This window comes from Saccopteryx bilineata, chromosome X (assembly GCF_036850765.1).
Source record: "Saccopteryx bilineata isolate mSacBil1 chromosome X, mSacBil1_pri_phased_curated, whole genome shotgun sequence".
NCBI lineage: Eukaryota > Metazoa > Chordata > Mammalia > Chiroptera > Emballonuridae > Saccopteryx > Saccopteryx bilineata.
The window spans coordinates 29,421,448-29,439,353 of NC_089502.1; the positions used below are offsets into that span (position 1 = coordinate 29,421,448).

The 17,906-nt window shown below is 44.5% G+C and overlaps 1 protein-coding gene, 1 long non-coding RNA gene and 1 other non-coding gene across 3 annotated transcripts in view; 2 read left to right on the plus strand and 1 right to left on the minus strand.

Annotated features, from left to right (window-relative positions):
* Positions 1-12,074, minus strand: part of LOC136316668 (uncharacterized) — a 37,570-nt gene extending 25,496 nt beyond the window's left edge. The window contains exons 1-3 of the long non-coding RNA XR_010727784.1: positions 11,946-12,074; positions 10,917-11,030; positions 6,751-6,791 (exon numbers count right to left, since the gene is read on the minus strand). This is a non-coding gene — a long non-coding RNA (uncharacterized lncRNA). The remainder of the gene's footprint in view (positions 1-6,750; positions 6,792-10,916; positions 11,031-11,945) is intronic.
* RPL39 (ribosomal protein L39) lies at positions 12,067-16,154 on the plus strand. Its single transcript, XM_066248646.1, has 3 exons — positions 12,067-12,213; positions 14,025-14,128; positions 15,905-16,154. The coding sequence occupies exons 1-3, from the start codon at positions 12,211-12,213 to the stop codon at positions 15,951-15,953; spliced, it is 156 nt and encodes a 51-aa protein (XP_066104743.1). The 5' UTR covers positions 12,067-12,210; the 3' UTR covers positions 15,954-16,154.
* LOC136318000 (small nucleolar RNA SNORA69) lies at positions 15,285-15,413 on the plus strand. The gene has a single exon (XR_010727981.1). It is a non-coding gene; the product is annotated as a small nucleolar RNA SNORA69 (small nucleolar RNA).
* Positions 16,155-17,906: the final 1,752 nt, after the last annotated feature.

Genomic DNA, 17,906 nt, shown 5'->3' on the forward strand with positions numbered 1-17,906 from the left:
ATTCCCTCTGTTACATCCGTCTAAGGCTCACTCTTGACACTTGTCTCGTAAGTTCGACAATTATATTTAAAAGTACCACATTTTTTACACCAGTCGCATAATTTTATTTTGTACATTTATCCGTCCCACCCTAAAGGCTGGTCTGTGAAAATATTTTCTGACATTAAAACGGTCCATGGCCCAAAAAAGGTTGGGGACCACTGCTCTACAGCACAAACATTTATTATGATTATTTATATAATTAAAGATGTCAAGGTAGCAAAGATAGGCTCACACTTGGTGAAATCTTGAAAAGTATATATTGATGCCTGGCCTGTGCTTGTGCAGTGGATAGAGTGTCAACCTGGAACGCAGAGATTGCCTGTTCAAAACCCTGGGCTGCCCGGTCAAGGCACAAACAAGCAAGCAGTGAACAACTAAAGTGAAGTAACTGTGAGTTGATATTTCTCGCTGCCTCCCCCTCCACTCTGTAAAATTAATCAATAAATAATACAGTATAAATTGATACCTATATACCTAGGATTAGCCATCCTTAGGAATCTCACAGAGCTCAATTATTCCTTCACAAATATTTCTCACACTCCTACTACAAAAGGAAAAGTACATGATAAAGCCCCGGGATTAGGAGTGTCTGGCCTGTTCAGAAATGGCAGAGGCCATTATGGCTGGAAAAGAGCGAGCAGGGGAGAGTAATCTAAAGGAATGGAATAAAGTCATGGAGCTAATGGGCAAAATCTTACAAGTCAAAGTTAAACTTGGGCTTTTTGCACCGGCCAAGTAGTTCACTTGGTTGAAACATCACTCTGATATGCCAAGGTTGCAGGATCAATCCCTGGTCAGGCAACACAAGAATCAGCCAATGAAATCATAAGTAAGTGGAACAAAAACTCGATGTTTCTCTCTCTCCTGCCTTCCTCTCTAAAATCAATCAATCGATACAATTTATTTTTTGACAGAGAGAGAGAGAGAGGGATAGACAGGGACAGACAGACAGGAAGGCAGAGAGATGAGAAGCATCAATTTTTCGTTGCAGCACCTTAGTTGCTCATTGACTGCTTTCTCAGATGTCTCTTGACTGGGGGGCTACAGCAGATCGAGTAACTCCTTACTCAAGCCAGCGACCTTGGGCTCAAGCTGGTAAGCTTTGCTTAAACCAGATAAGCCCGCACTCAAGCTGGTGACCTCAGGGTTTCAAACCTGAGTCCTCCATGTCCCAGTCCGATGCTCTATCCACTGCGCCACTGAATGGTCAGGCAATCAACAGAATTTTTTAAAAAGACTTGGGACTGACCTGTGGTGGTGCAGTGGATCAAGCATCGACCTGGATGGAATGCTGAGGTCGCCGGTTCAAAACCCCGGGCTTGCCCGGTCAAGGCACGTATGGGAGTTGACACTTCCTGCTCCCCCCCCCCCCGTCTCTCTTCTCTAAAATGAATAAATAAATAAAAATAATTTTTAAAAAAGACCTGCAAACACTTGGATTTCAAAAAAAAAAAAAAAGACTTGGGCTTTGACTGACCGGTGGTAGGTCAGTAGACAGAGCATCAGCCTGGGACACTGAGGTCCCAGGTCCAAAACCCCACGGTCACCAGCTTGAGCATGAGATCATAGACATGATCCCATGGTCACTGGCTTGAGCCCAGAGGTCTCTAGCTTGAGCAAGGGGTCACTGGCTCAGGTAGGCCCCACTCTCCACCGGTCAAGGCATGTATGAGAAGCAATCAATGAACAACTAAAGTTACGCATCTACGAGGTGATGCTTATCACTCTCAGAAAAAGAAAAAGGCCTGACCTGTGGTGGTGCAGTGGATAAAGCGTCAACCTGGAAATGCTGAGGTCGCCGGTTCGAAACCCTGGGCTTGCCTGGTCAAGGCACATATGGGAGTTGATGCTTCCAGCTCCTCCCCCCTCCTCTCTCTCTGTCTCTCTCTCCCTCTGTCTCTCTTTCTCCCTCTCTCTCTCCTCTCTAAAAAAAATGAATAAATAAAATTAAAAAAAAAAAAAGAAAAAGAAAAAGAACACTGAATTGTATACTTTAAAATGATAACTTATGGTCTTATGGTATATTCTATCTCAAGAAAAGGAATGGAGGAGAGAAACTGCAAACAGTAATACAGACAGATCTTTTAGTTAGGAAGGAGCAGTAGTTGGATGGAAATAGAGCTGGGGTAAAGAGCAGGTTTTAGCCTGACCAGGTGGTGGCGCAGTGAATAGAGCATCAGACAGGGACGCAGAGGACCCAGGTTCAGAACCCCAAGGTTGCAGGCTTTAGCGCGAGGTCACTTGCTCTGCCATAGCCCCTCCTTCCAGTCAAGGCACATATGAGAAAGCAATCAATAAACAACTAAAGAGACTAAGGAGCCTGATCAGGCGGTGGCCCAATGACAGAGCGTCAGACTGGAATGCAGAGGACCCAGGTTCGAGACCCTAAGGTCACCAGCTTGAGTGCACGCTCATCTGGTTTGAGCAAAAGCTCACCAGCTTGAACCCAAGGTCGCTGGCTCAAGCAAGGGGTTACTCGGTCTGCTGAAGGCCTGCGGTCAAGGCACATATGAGAAAGCAATCAATGAACAACTAAGGTGTTGCAACGCGCAATGAAAAACTAATGATTGATGCCTCTCATCTCTCTGTTCCTGTCTGTCTGTCCCTGTCTATCCCTCCTTCTGACTCTGTCTCTGCAAAAAAAAAAAAAAAAAAAAAAAAAAGAAGTTAAAGAGACGACTAAGGAGCCACAATGAAGAATTGATGCTTCTCATCTCTCTCCCTTCCTGCCTGTCTGTCCCTCTCTCAGTCTCCCTCTGTCTCTGTCACACACACATACAAAGAGCAGATTTGTTTTATTTTGGGGTTTTTTGTTTGTTTGTTTTGTTTTTGCTTTTTAGTTTATGTATTATTTTAGAGAGAGAGAGAGAGAGAGAGAGAGAAACACTGATCTGTTCCCTGATAAGATCAAACCCACAACCTTGGCATTTTGGTACGATGCTCTAACCAGCCAAGCTATCAGGCCAGGGTGAGTTATGGAAATTCTTTGATGGCTTAAATATTCTCAGTGACTAGGAAACAAAGCCACCAACTGAGAGTGAGAATGGAGGAGGAAGGGTTGTGAGTGTGATGAGAAAGGAGAGGTTTGAAAACTGGAGCAAACTCAGCCACTGCCTATCTGTGTACAGCCTGCAAGCTGAGGATGGTTTCTGCATTTTTTAGTACTTAAAAAAAAATCAAAAGAAGCATATCTTGTGACACATGAAAATTCTTTGAAATTCAAAATTTTATTATCTGTAACTAAAATTTTATTGGAACCAGGCACACTCATTCATTCACATTTTGTCTAGCTGCAAAGGCAGTTGAACAGCAGCAACAGACGTCATATGTCGCCTACAAAGTCTGAAAGATTTAATATGAGAAAAAGTATTTCATCCCCGGCCTATGACCATGCTACTTAAAAGTGTGGCTCCATGCTCCAGCAGCAAGCACAGACCTGGGAAGTTGTCAGATATGCAGAATCAGATCTATATTCTTACAAGATCCCAGGTAAACTGTATAAACATTAAGCTTCAGAAGCACTGCTCTAGTATGAGAGAGTGTCTGGACTCAAGAAATATAGGGGCCCTGGCCAGTTGTCTCTGTGGTAGAGCATTGATCCGGCATGTGGAAGTCCCAGGTTTGATTCCTGGTCAAGGCACACAGAAGAAGGTACCATCTGCTTTTCTACCCCTCCTACTCCTCCTTCTCTCTCTTTCTCTCTTCCTCTCCCACAGCCGTAGCTTGATTGATTCGAGTATGTTGGCCCTGGGCATGCTGAGGATAGCTCTGTGGAGCCTTGCCTAGGGTGCTAAAAATAGCTCAGTTGTGAGCATGGCCCCAGATGGGCAGAGCATTGGCCCCAGATGCAGGTTTCTGGGTAGATCCTGGTCAGGCCACATGCAGGAGTCTGTCTATCTCCCCTCCACTCACTTAAATAAAATACAGTGTGTCCATAAAGTCATGGTGCACTTTTGACCGGTCACAGGAAAGTAACAAAAGATGACAGAAATGTGAAATCTGCACCAAATAAAAGGAAAACCCTCCCAGTTTCTGTAGGATGATGTGGCAGCATGTGCGCATGCACAGATGATGACATAACACTGTATATACAGCGGAACAGCCCATGGCCATGCCAGTCGAGATGTGGATGGTACAGAGGAAAGTTCAGTGTGTTCTGTGGCTCACTAAATTCGAATCCGTGACCAAAGTGCAACGTGAATATCAGCGCGTTTATAATGAAGCGCCACCCCATAGGAATAACATTACTCGGTGGGATAAGCAGTTGAAGGAAACCGGCAGTTTGGTGGAGAAACCCCATTCTGGTAGGCCATCAGTCAGTGACGAGTCTGTAGAGGCTATACGGGATAACTACCTAAGGAGCCCTAAAAAATCTGTGTGTGAGCCCACATCGAACTGCACTGAATAGGTATGAAACTGGGAGAGTTTTCCTTTTATTTGGTGCAGATTTCACATTTCTATTGTCTTTTGTTGCCTTCCTGTGACCGGTCAAAAGTGCACCATGACTTTACGGACGCACTGTATATATATAGGGTTTTGAGGAAGCACTGAAGGCCCACTTGAAATTAGTGGTCATGAACCTGACATAAGACCAGTCGGCTTCCTCCTGCCTCACTCAGCTGACAGAGGGGCAGGTTGGTGAGCAGGTAGAGAACTGGATTTACCAGGGTTATGGTTTCACCAACCAAGTACACGAAAGGGCAACCTCGGGGTTTCGAACCTGGGTCCTCTGCGTCCCAGTTCGACGCTTTGTATACTGTGCCACCTCCTGGTCAGGCACAAAAAAATAGTCTGCTAAAGAAGTTGCAAATTGTTTGCCCCCAGGATAAAGCTCAGACAATAGGGTGGTTAACTATTTTGTGGACCGGCACAAAATTTCAGGCAGACTGGTCGCTGGACCAGTGGTTGTAAACCACTGTCTAGGCTTACCCTGAAAGGCCCTGGATATGTGCTCTTGGCCTCTACACTTTTACAAATATAGTTCCTTCCCGGAAAGCTGTCCCTCGCTCCCCTTCTCTGCCCTCTCCTATTCCTGTCAGGATTTCCCTCAAGCAACTGCTTCTCTGAAGACCTTTTCCCCCAACCCTCTACCGCCCAGTCTACCCAACTATTGCACACAGTAAGGTCATTCACCTTCTCAAGTGAATGCACGTATCTCTTCCAAACCCTTCTCTCTTCTCCAAAAGCCTTTATTCTCCACAGTTGGCTGCTCAGCCTCCTGATTTCCTGTGCTTAAGCCAACTACTGTGTGCCATTTGGTTCTCCTTCTCTCCATCTCCCAAGTTCTCTCTTCTATATAACATCCTACTTTTGCTACAGGAAGGTGAAAGGGCAGTTATTCTAATATATGAATATTTGAAATTAAATGAAAATGAAACGATTCAGATATTTTCCAGAAAGAAACAATGGAAGGAGAAATCAGTGACTAATACAAATTAGCTATGGGAAAATAGCCTATGGGGGAGGGGAGAAGGGGCAGAGCCCAGAATAGCCGTTAGACCAGGGGCAGGAACTTATGGCTCGTGAGCCAGATGTGGCTCTTTTGATAGCTGCATCTGGCTCACAGACAAATCTTTAATAAAAAAAAATAACGTTAAAAATATAAAACATTCTCATGTATTACAATCCATTCATTTCCTACCGCTCATGTTCATGGTTGCGGGTGGCTGAAGCCAATCACAGCTGTCCTCCGGGACAACATCAAATTTTTATTGGATAATGCGTAACATACACGGGTCGTTGTATGGCTCTCACGGAATTACATTTTAAAATATGTGGCATTCATGATTCTCTCAGCCAAAAAGGTTCCCGACCCCTGCGCTAGACCATGGTACATGTTTCATCTCCGGCTTTGTCTGCAGACCCATATAAATGTGTTTTTAACTTATATTGAAATACAACACCCATTGCCTGACCAGGTGGTGGCGCAGTGGATAGAGTGTCAACCTGGCATGCTGAGGACCCAGAGTGAAAACCCCAAGGTCACTGGCTTGAGCGTGGCATCACCAGCTTGAGCATGTGATTACTTTATTTTACTTGATTTCACCGGCTTGAGCGTGAAATCATCGACAGCACCCCACGGTCACTGGCTTGAAGTCCAAGGTCACTGGATCAGTGGGAGCCCCCCCCCCCCGTTAAGGCACATATGAGAAGCAATCAATGAACAACTAAAGTGCTGCAATTAACGAGTTGATGCTTCTCATCTCTCTCCCTTCCTGGTCTGTCCCTGTCTGTCCCCTCCCCTCTGTCTCTCTCACTAAAAAAAAAAAAAAAAAAATAGCCTGACCTCTGGTGGCGCAGTAGATAAAGCGTTGACCTGGGAACACTGAGGTTGCCGGTTCAAAACCCTGCACTTGTCTGGTCAAGGCATATATGGGAGTTGATGCTTCCTGCTCCTCCCCCCTTTCTCTCTCTCTCTCTCTCTCTCTCTCTCTCTCTCTCTTTCTTCTCCCTCCTTCCCTCCTCTCTAAAATGAATAAATAAAAATAAATAAAAAATAAAATAAATAAAAAAATACCTTTGACCTCGCAGATCCTCTGAAAGATACTGATGACCCGCCAGAGTTCCCTGGATTACAGTTTGAGCACTGCTATGTTATCAGCCCTCGGTAAATGGACCACAGTTTATCCATTCACCTGGTGATAGACTAGGACAGTTTACAGTTTGGAGCTATTAGAAATAATTCTGCTATAGCAATTTAGTACATACCTTTTGATGCACATTCGTTCACCCCTCTGTTGGGGAAACACCTAGGAGAGGAAATGCAGGGTCATATAGGATGTAAATGGAAGCATGTAAAATATTTACATAATTAAAAAACAAAATTAAATTTGCAAAAAAAAATTCTCTTCATCCATCCTTCCCCTTCCATGTGGGAAATGGCTGTTCTTTTCAAGGCAAACTCCTCTCTTTATGCTCTTCAGCGCTACCCCCACGTCCTCCAAAATCCCCCCACTATCCATTATTCCTAGGTTTCCTTACATCTTTATTCTCTCTCCTTCTCGTCTTCCTGTCCATCATCAAGCAGAAATGACCAACGCTTGAGCCCACCACCCTCTCACTGCCCTCCTTGTCTCCTTCCCTTCACACCCAAACATCCTAAAAACATCCCCTTCAGGTCCCGCCCCAGCTCACCACACTCTTTCCCCTTCTTGCCGCTTTCCTGCCTCTTTACTGCCCAACTTTGGTGGGCACCAAGAAACCCCTTACATCACATTCTGGAGCCTGTTCATAGTCCTTGTCCTTTCTGACCCCTGAGACCCAGCTCTGTTGAACCCGTTGATGAAACTGGCTTCCCTGGTTCCAACCAATCAGAATGTACTACGTATCAACCCTTGTGACTGGAGGTGGGCTGGTCCTCCTAGCTGGAAAACCCTTACCCCTTAGCTCCCCATGTGCTGATCCCACCTGTATTGGTCTGCTAGAGCTGCCATACTAACATACCACAGACTGGGGGGCTTACACAACAGAAATTTCTCACAGTTCCAGGAGCTGGAAGTCCAAGATCAAGGGGTCACCAGGTTCCGTTTCTCCTGAGGCCTCTCTCCTTCATTTGCAGATGGCTGAGCACCTTCTCATTGTGTCTTTTTTCAAATGGTCTTTCCGCATGAGAATGCATCCCTGGTATCTGTGTCCTAATCTCATCTGATAAGGACCCAGTTCGACTGGACTAGGGCCCACACTAACAAGCCTCATCTTAATCACCTCAGTAAATGCCCTACCTCCAAATAAGGTCACATTCTGAGATACTAGAGATTAAGGCTCCAACATATGAACTTTGGGAAAACACAATTCACCTCATAACACCACCACCACTCACCTTGCAAGGCCGAGTTCAAATGTTACCTCTGCCTCTTAACTGTCAATCATCACCCCTTCAACGTTCTTGTAATAGTGTGTGTGTTTTTTATGGTTCCTAGCACTATCTGCCCTGTTACAATTCAAGGGAATGAATGCAATCATGGGTGCTCTTCACTGAGCTTGGTAGCTATTAATATCGGGTATATATCCTACCAGTGACTTGAAATCCTCACCACAGCACTATGAGTTAAGAAATATTATTTATCCCAATTTTACAGCAGATGAAACTGAAGCACAGATGGGCTGCCCTGGCCGAATAGCTCAGTTGGTTGGAGCCTTGTCCCGATATGCAGAGGATGCCAGTTTAATCTCCGATCAGGACATATATAGGAACAGATCAGTGTTTCTCTCCCTTCCTCTCTCTCTAAAATAAAAATAATAAAAGATAAAGACCTGAAGCACAGATGGGCTAAGTTATGTGTTCCATTGCCTGCCTAGTCAAAGTCACATAGCTAGTATGTTGCAGTGTCAGTCACACCCTAAATCTGAGGTAAATGAAAGCTATGATGATGATGATGCTAATTTAATCAATTAAGGGCTTATCTGCTGCAAATGAATGAATGAATACATAGATAGATAGATAGATAGATAGATAGATAGATATAGATGATAGAAAGAATAATCCAGGTTACAAAGCCTAAGGTCTCTCTCTTCAATTAAATGTAAAATTATCTGGATGAGGGTCTGAATTTTAAAACTGGATGGGATTAATGTAAGAAAACTTGCACTGTTAAAAACCGGTAATTGTGAAATTGGGTTCAAGCTTCCCATGGTTTCTGGAATCCCACTCTAATTCTAAGGCACCAGCATGCTCAAGGCAGAAACATGGAACCACATCTTGTTACTTTTATGTTTCAATGTCTCTTGATTTTATTTCTTCCTTTTTTTTTATTTAGTAACTTTAGAGAGGAAGGGAGAGGGAAAAAGAGATAGAAACATCAATCTGTCGGGTGTCTGTCCTGACCTGGGACTGAACCTGCAGCCTCTGTGCTTAGGGAAGCTCTAGCCAACAGAGCTATCTTATCTGGACAGGGCTTGATTTTAGTTCTCCTTATTCAACATCATGGGGACTGTCTTACTTTGGGCCACCATCATTTCTTGTCCAGACTATTTCCAAAACCTCCTATCTACTTTGTTCTACCATGTCAACATACCATTTTTGTGCTGTGGAACCCTTTGGCAACCTCATGAAGTGTAGAGATTTATTTTCGGAATGTTTTTAAAACAAAGTACATATGATTACAAAGAAAAACCAATTACACTGCAAAACAGCTCTCAAAATATTTTCATTTATTTTACTTTATTTTATTTATTAAGTGAGAGGCGGGGAGGCAGAGACAGACTCCTGCATGCACCCGACTGGGAAACACCCAGCAAGCCCCCTACAGAGCGATGCTCTGCCCATCTGGGGCCGCTGCTCCATTGCTTGGCAACCGAGTTATTTTAGCACCTGAGGCGAGGCCATGGAGTCATCTTCAAAGCTTGGGGCCAATTTGCTCAACCAGTTCAAGCCCTGGCTGTAGGAGGAGTAGAGAAAGAGATAGAACAGAGAGAGAGACAGAGAGAGGAGGGGAAGGTGGAGGGGTGGAGAAGAAGATGGTGCCCTGACCCAGTAGCTTAGCGAGGCGGGCCAAGGGGGTCTATCATGCAACCGGCGCCACTCACAGAGGGGCGCCAAATGGTCTCCAAGACAAGCAAGAAAAGTGTAGTAGAAGGGGAGGGGAGCGCCAATAAAGTGTCGTGCCCTGGGCACCAGTTATGTTCGCTACGCCACTGCCCTGACCGGGAATTGAACCCAGACTTCCACACAGCAGGCCGACGCTCTACCACTGAGTCAACCAGCCAGGGTCAAAATATTTTCTAAATAAATGAGTATAGCAACACATGGGCTTCTTAACACAATTCTACTTGTGGTCCTAATAACTAGTGTAACTTCAAACAAGCAATATATATATATATATATATATATATATATATATATATATATTTTTTTTTTTTTTTTTTTTTTTTTATTTAGTAACTTTAGAGAGAGGAAGGGAGAGGGAGACATCTACATTGTAGGAGTCCAGAACGTGTCTCCCCAGAATGTGCCACCCTGGCATGTAGATTATTTTGAGCTGAAACAATAAAAGTCCAACAAACTAAAAAAAAGGCATTTTTTAACCTCTTCCTTTACCTGCCTAAAGGAATTCAGATAGAAAAATCTGCTTGGGGGGTGGGAGGAGGGAAGGAGGGAGAGGGGGAGGGGAGGGGGAGGGGTACAGAGAGAACTGGATGGAGGGTGGCAGAGGACGATCTCTCTTTGGGTGATGGGTATGCAACATAACTAAATGACAAGATAACCTGGAAATGTTTTCTTTGAATGTATGTACCCTGATTTATTGATGTCACCCCATTAAAATAAAAATTTATTTATATATATAAAAAAAATCTGCTTGAAGGAAGGAGCATAATATGATGTAAGTGTGGTCGATGGGGAAGAATCTAGAAAGTCTGTTAGACTTCCCATGTTTCTGGTGGCCAGGCAAGAATTTATTTACCAAATGTTTGCTCTTTTTCCCCTACCTGTGAGTTGCCTACTCTCCCTTTGAAGTCCCAGACTTGTCTCCTTCTCCTTAGTCCAGAATGTTATATGCCTCAATTGCATAATGAGTCCCTGAATCTTATAGCCTTACGAAACACCCTATAGGCAATTATGTAATAAATTTGGTCATTTATCTCCTGTTAATATCTCATTTTAATTTGATTAGTCAAACCTAAAGAATTTAGAAATATGGAGGAAAATTCTTTTTACACCCCCCCCACAGCATCAACTTGAATGTGGTATGATCTGAGATTTCTATTGGTGAGCAAGACATTTGGTATTGCTAATTACCACTGCAGTTTGTTGCCTACATTTGTATATAAACTGCTAGACTTCTGAGTTGAATGAAAACTAAGTGAACCATCCAAGTTCATGTATTCTGTGAATTCTAAACATGAACCCTTGTGGACCACAGGTTGAAAACTCTTACCTTACTCTATTGGTGCAAAACCACTGGAGGTGACTGCAAAGACACATAAAAACTTCTTTGTTTTCATTTTTAAAAACTTTGCTTAGCAGGCTTCTCTGTTTTCAAATGTTCTTTCTTTATAAATAAGAAAAAGATGAAAATGGAAACAGTAACATCCAAATTGTTGCCATGACTTCCTGTATATTTTGCCAAAGGTGGACTACAATGTTAGTCTGGGCTTCTCAGCAAACAAGGAAACAGTTCTGTCCAGAACTTTCTAAGCTTAAAACCTTCATCGACAACCTCTTGCCTACACTGCCTACAGTTCCTTGGCTGTCTCTAGGCTTATAGGGCCCACTCACCTGGTCCAGCCCCCGCTGGTATCTCCTGCTTCCTCTAAGAGCACTGTCCCTTCCTGTCCCACACCGCGTAGCCAGGTGGATACTACAGTTGACCCTCAACAACACGTGTTGGGGGTGTTTGGCCGACCCCCCACGCAGTAAAAAAAAACCCCACGTGTAACTTCTGACTGCTCAAACACTCAGTCCCCCTTTGGTATCCGCCGGGCAGGGGTGGGAGGTTGGTTCCAGGACCTCTGCCCTCATACCAAATCCACAGACGATCAAGTCCCTTATATAAAACAGCGTAAAACAATGCACACAGTCCTAGGACAATGCAGGCCGCGGTCCTCCAGACCCGCACCCCAGGATTTCAAACCGCGGATCAAAAACACTATTTTGCTTGAACCCACGGATGTGATAACAGGGGAAAGTTGAGAGCGGACTGTATATGGTTTGCAAAACATCCACGTATAAGTGGGCGCACGCAGATCAAAACCGTATTGTTTAGAGCCAACTGTACTCCAAGCTGCCCAGAAACCGCGTTCCCACCCAGAACCTCGAGGGCCCAGCTTCCGCGCGCGCAAGCGGAAATCTCGCGCGCTCAGACCTGACGCCCCGCCCCCTTCCCTTGGAGTTAGGCCCACCCACTTAGCGCTCTCGCCTCCCGAAGGGCTTCTGTTTTGGTCTTGATAATGGCGGTCGTCCTTACCCACGAAGCAGGTGCCCCTGACACGCCGACGGGCTCGGAGGAACCCACTTACGGAAGACACGCAAAGCGAAGCCCATTTCGCTGGAAGGAGCCCGGTTTCCCACGGCGCCGCGGGAGCGCCTGAGAGGAGGGGCCCCCAGGAAGGGTGGGGACTGCTCGCGTCAGACCGAAGCCCCGCCCGCCAGTCCCACTAAACGCGTATTTCCGCCTGCTTCGTCCTTTTTCTCTCCGCCATCGTGGTGCGTGCGGTTGTTTCTTCCTCGCCATGGTAAGTCCATCCATTACCATCCGCGCGGGGGTGGCTTCCCGAGATCGGAGGTCTCCCGCAAGCTCGCACGCGGGGTGGGCGTCGCCAAGGTGCGGGGGTCTGTTTACGGGCTTTTTGCAGGGAAGATGAGTTTGGTCCCTGCTCCAGTTGGGCCTGGCGGGAAGCTAGTGAGCAAGCACTTGGGAAGGGGCGGCCTGCGCTGGCGCCACGAGGTGGGGGGGGGGCTGTGCTCCAGGCCGCGGCCCAGGTGGTCGTTGCCCTTTCCCTTTGCTCTTCTCCCGGGGCGAACTGAGGTCCTAGGACAGAGAAAGAGGTCGCGGGGGGGGCACCCCAGAAATCGTGGCCTGACTGCGCAATGCCTGCGACACGTACCTGGCATCGAGGATACGATGTGGGCTACTGGTCTTCGCAGTGTTTTTTGGGGGGGAATTTTTTTTGTTTGGCGGCCAGGCGCCTACCACGTTATGGGCTTCCAGGCGTTTTTTAGTTCTTTGTTCAAGGACTTGAGTTTCATTCGGTGGAAGCCACTTGAACAGCAGTGCTCTTACGTGAACCTATCTGCCCTGTGGGCGTTCTTCGTAAAATGCTAACGGTGAACATTCACTGTTCGGGGTTTTTCCTGTGACAGTTCCCTGAGAAGTTAAACTTATTTATAGGCTTCTACATATGGAGAGGACCAGTTATTTGTTTTTTTTATAGTTTTAGTAGATGGTAGAAGTTTTAATTTACAACTACTACTGCGAGCGAGGAGATAGAGCATAGTCTTTGTCTTTATAATGGCCTCTGTTGCACAAGGGTGTCCTGGACCACACTGGCTGGCCAGACTTAGGCCACCATCCATGCTATTTCTCCAGATTGTCCTGTGGGTATGGGGGGTGTTGGTTGCAGTTGGGCTTAGATGACCGAGTTCTTCATGAAAGCCCCCCAAAATGCAAAGGGAAATGGGAAAAGTCACCCTTGGAAAAGTGCCACTTTAAATAATTAGAATTAATAAAAAAGATCAGTGGTTTGGGAATAAATGTACTGAATGTGGTGGGGGGTAGGGATGTCAATCTTAATTACTTTCTTGGTGACTCTTGGAGGTGGGTACTCCTGGTTTAAGAAGGGCACTGAGACCGACTTGCATGTGTTACATTTTGCAAGTGATAACATTGTTTGGTTTATTAAAAATTGTATTTCTTGAAAACAAAGTTTCCCAGTTCTCGCCATGCCGGATGTGGGCCTCCTAGGGAAGACGGGAAGATTCCCCTCCCCTGGCCTCAGAAAAGATCTGGGTTGAATTTCAGCTCTGCACATTAGTATTCCTATGGAGGCAGATACTGTACCTCCCTAACCCTGGTTTTGTTTTTTGTTTTTAAACGATGGGGATTATGGTATCTGCCTCCAAAGAACTTGCAAGGAACAAAACAAACGGCATGAGGAGTAGAGAGAGCCGTTTTCAGTATATGCTAGGCATTCAGATGTTTGTTGGATTGAGGGAGTTGATGACGTTGAATATAACTTCATATATGTATATATTTATTGTTTTTAGAAGTTAAATTTATTGGGGTGACACTGGCCCATAGGATCACATGGGTTTTAGGCGAACATCTCCCTGTCACATACTGCATTGAGTGCCCCAACACCCTGTGACCACCTTCTGTCCTGTGTGTTTGGCCCTTCCTAGCCCCTCACCCCTTTCTTCTGGTAACCACCATACTTTTATTATGCGTCTCAGTTTTATATCCCATATATGAGTGAAATCATACAATTCTTTTTGACTTGAGCAAGCTATGGTATTACTGTCTAAATTGATTGCCTGTCCTTCCCAGTCTTCTCACAAGACTTTCAGGATCAAGAGGTTCCTGGCCAAAAAACAAAAGCAGAATCGGCCCATTCCCCAATGGATTCGGATGAAAACTGGTAATAAAATCAGGTAAGGGCACCACCCTCCAGTGTTTCTTATTTTGTTTTCAATGTAAGATTGCTTTGGGGGCATAAATATCCAATTAAAAGTTCTATGCAATCCAAGCTAGACCTAAAACTCCGGTCTCCTGTGTGCCTTCAGCCCCGCTGCTCTTGGGAGACCTGGTGGGCCTTGGGATGGGTGGTGAGGGGCAGAAAAACGAGCATGGAAATGATGAGATTTACTAAAGGGTTCACAGCCAGCAACATGTAAAAATTGCCACCCACTATAGCTCTATATGCCAGTTGTTTGCTACGCTTGATTTATTGGATACTAGACACTAGTCTTTATTATTTTTGCATATTAATATGTATAAGGGATGTTTCATTGTTACAGGTGCAACTAGAGTTTAAAGCACATGGTGTTGCCATCATACCATACTGAGAAAGGAGCGTTGAATCACTTGGTGAAGTGGTTTGTGTGACAGCTCAACCCTTCTACAAGTTTGATGGATTTCTGTTGAGAACGTCAGGCATCCATAGTAAAGCCCCCCTTTTATATACATATGTTTATCAACGGGAACATGAGTTTCTCTGTCTGGTGATGGTGGGACCTGCCTTTATAGATTTTTTAAGAAATGTATGTGACAAGTCAGTGCCTAGCTCAATAGAAAGGTGCCTGCAGTTACTGATACTCCCCTGTTGCTCTGGATTCCTAGATCTGGGGAAGTATTTTGTATTTTATATTCAGCATTACATACTCTTGACCCAGAGAATTGGCACACTAGGATGATTTTTCTATTGACTCAGCTGTCTTCTAATTTTTATTTATTCATTGTTTTTTATTGAATTTATTGGGGTGACATTGGTTAACAAATTATATAGGTTTCAGGTGCCCAGTTCTACAACACTTAACTGTACATTGCTCTGTGTACTGAGTTGGGAGTACAGAGACCACAAGTCAAGTCTCCCTGCATCACCATGTCCTCCCACCACCCAATTTCTTTTTAAAGATTTTATTGATTTTACAGAGAGAGGACAGGTGGGTGGGGCGAGAAGCACCAGCTCCTAGCTGCCTCACTTTAGTTGTTCATCCATTGTCCTGTGTGCCAGCGACCTCAGCGTTCCAGATCAACGCCTCATCCTCTGCACCGCCACAGGCCAAGCCCAACCTTTCAAATGTATTGAAAGCAGGTTGCAATTACAGTGCTTCATTGTGTGGAAGTACTGCCATTTATCCTGCTGAAAGAAAACCATGTTTGTTTTTGATTTTGCCTTAAAGCAGGTAAAATCATGACAGACTAACATGGACAATTAGGTTTGCCAATCACTTATTTTGGTTTCGAAGTGAGTGAGAATGTTTGTGTAAATTACGCAGAAGCGCGTGCGTGTGTGTCCCATTGTGTAGTAATGACTGTTAACTGATGTAGTTCAGAGAGGAGGGGGGTTCAAGTATACACGTCTCTGTCTTGGTCTGCTCCAGGTCGGTTGGATCAAAGTCGGTGAGTACCCACTTGGAGAGGGGTGAGCCTCTCCACTGCGCCCGTCCCAGTTAAGAACCAGTGTGTTTCCTACCCTGGAATCATTTTGAGAGGTAAAAAATTGATTTGACTAGTTCTTATACATCTAGCAAATCATTTTTTACTCTCCAAAAAGAGCTCCAAACTTGTAAAGGAAAGAAAAATGGGACTGGGACCGTTTGCTTTTCAAGGATTTCATGGTACATAAAAGGCCAAGTTTGTGGTATATGAGAGCAATTCAGTTGAGATTAAGACTGCTTTGTAACTTGCGATTTCCTCTTGTGTAGGTACAACTCTAAGAGGAGGCACTGGAGGAGAACCAAACTGGGTCTGTAAGGAACCACACATGAGATGACTCACATTTATGCTGTGTTCACGTTGCCTACACCTCATAAATCACTGGAAAGAGCACTGCTGTCGGACAGTTGGCTATTTTAATTGGGAGATTGTTGGGGAAATGAGTTTTCTCTATGATAATTTTTTTTTTTTGCAATAGGATCTGGATCAGTAATAAATGTGAGACCTTTTAAACTGCTATTGTATTCTGGTTTGTGAGTATTCACTGACACCAATGTTCTCTGGCTACTAAGTACATTGATTTGACTAGTTCTTATACATCTAGCAAATCATTTTTTACTCTCCAAAAAGAGCTCCAAACTTGTAAAGGAAAGAAAAATGGGACTGGGACCATTTGCTTTTCAAGGATTTGAAAAGCAAGTGTGAGTAAGGAACTAATTTTTTGCTAGTGTGAGTAAGGAACTGATTTTTATTTTATTTTTAGTTTTATTTCATTGTAATTAAATAGCTCCACATAGATGGTGGGTTTTTTATACCTTCAGTTATGGGAAGTGCATATATGTCATCCTCGTACCTGAGGGAAGCACATTCTTTTAATTTTTTTAATTGATTTTAGAAAAAGGAAGAAATGCGAAGTGTTAGCAGTAGTTGCTTCTTGTATGTGTCTTAACCCGGCAAGCCCAGAATTTCAAACCAGCGACCTCAGTGTTCTGGGTCAACAACACTAACCACTGCATCACCACAGGTCAAACGCACATTCTTTGTAAAATAAATAGCTTCTTTATTTGCTCTTCCTTGGCACGAGTTGAAATCCTCTCAATCAGGTGGACAGACTGGTCTGCTGCCTGGTTTTGTATGGCCTATAAACTAAATTTCTGCAATTTTAAATGTTTGGCAAAAATCCAAGAGTATTTTGGCACTTAGGAAATTAAGTTTACTGGATATTTATGTGCTGGGAACTGTTCTAAGTACTGGGGATTGATCAGTTGGTAGTCAGATAATATCATATGGTAGATTAATAATAGGCCATTATACATGCCATAGCAAATGTCTGGAAAAGACAGGAAGCAACAAGTCCTCATTACCTGTGGAATTAGGATGAAACTGCAGCAAGTAAAGGAATTCTTTAAGTCTGAATCTCATAGTTCTTGTATATATCTTCCTTGTTTAAATTGCTGGCATGTGGTTTCTCCTAATTCGAACTTGACTTAACACTGTATGTAGTGATACCTCTCTGCAGTTGTAAGGCTGTGGTGTCACAGCAGACTGCAGGGACCAGTTCAGAGAATTTAGTTGTCTGCTGTTAAGCCAGAAAAAAAAAGATCTAATCTTTTTATTTTCTTTTTCAATTACACCTAATACAACATTATGTTAGTTTTAGGTGTGCAACATAGTGATTACACATTTATACAATTAAGCAATGCACAGAATAAATCTAGTACCCATTCAACACCATACATAGTTGTTAGCGATATTGACTGTTCCCTGGGCTGTACCATACTTCCTGGGACTGTTCCGTAACTACCAATTTCTCTACTCAATCCCTTTACCGTTTTCACCCAACCCCATATCCCATCTGGCAACCATCAAAATGTTCTCTGTATTTGAGTTTGTTTCTTAGATTCTACATATAAGGGAAATCAATTCTGGATTTTTCCGAAGCCAGAAACGGGGAGGCAGTCAGACTCCCACATGTGCTGGATCGGGATCCACCCGGCACACCCACCAGGGGGCGATGCTCTGCCCATCCAGGGCGTCGCTCTGTTGCGACCAGGGCCACTCTAGCGCCTGAGGCAGAGGCCACAGAGTCATCCTCAGCACCTGGGCCAATCCCGCTCCAATGGAGCCTCAGCTGGGGGAGGGGGGAGGGGAAGAGAGGAAGAAGGGGGGGAAGGGTGGAGAAGCAGATGGGCGGTTCTCCTGTGTGCCCTGCCCGGGAATCAAACCCGGGACTCCTGCACGCCAGGGCCAAGATTTTTATTTTTTTAAGTC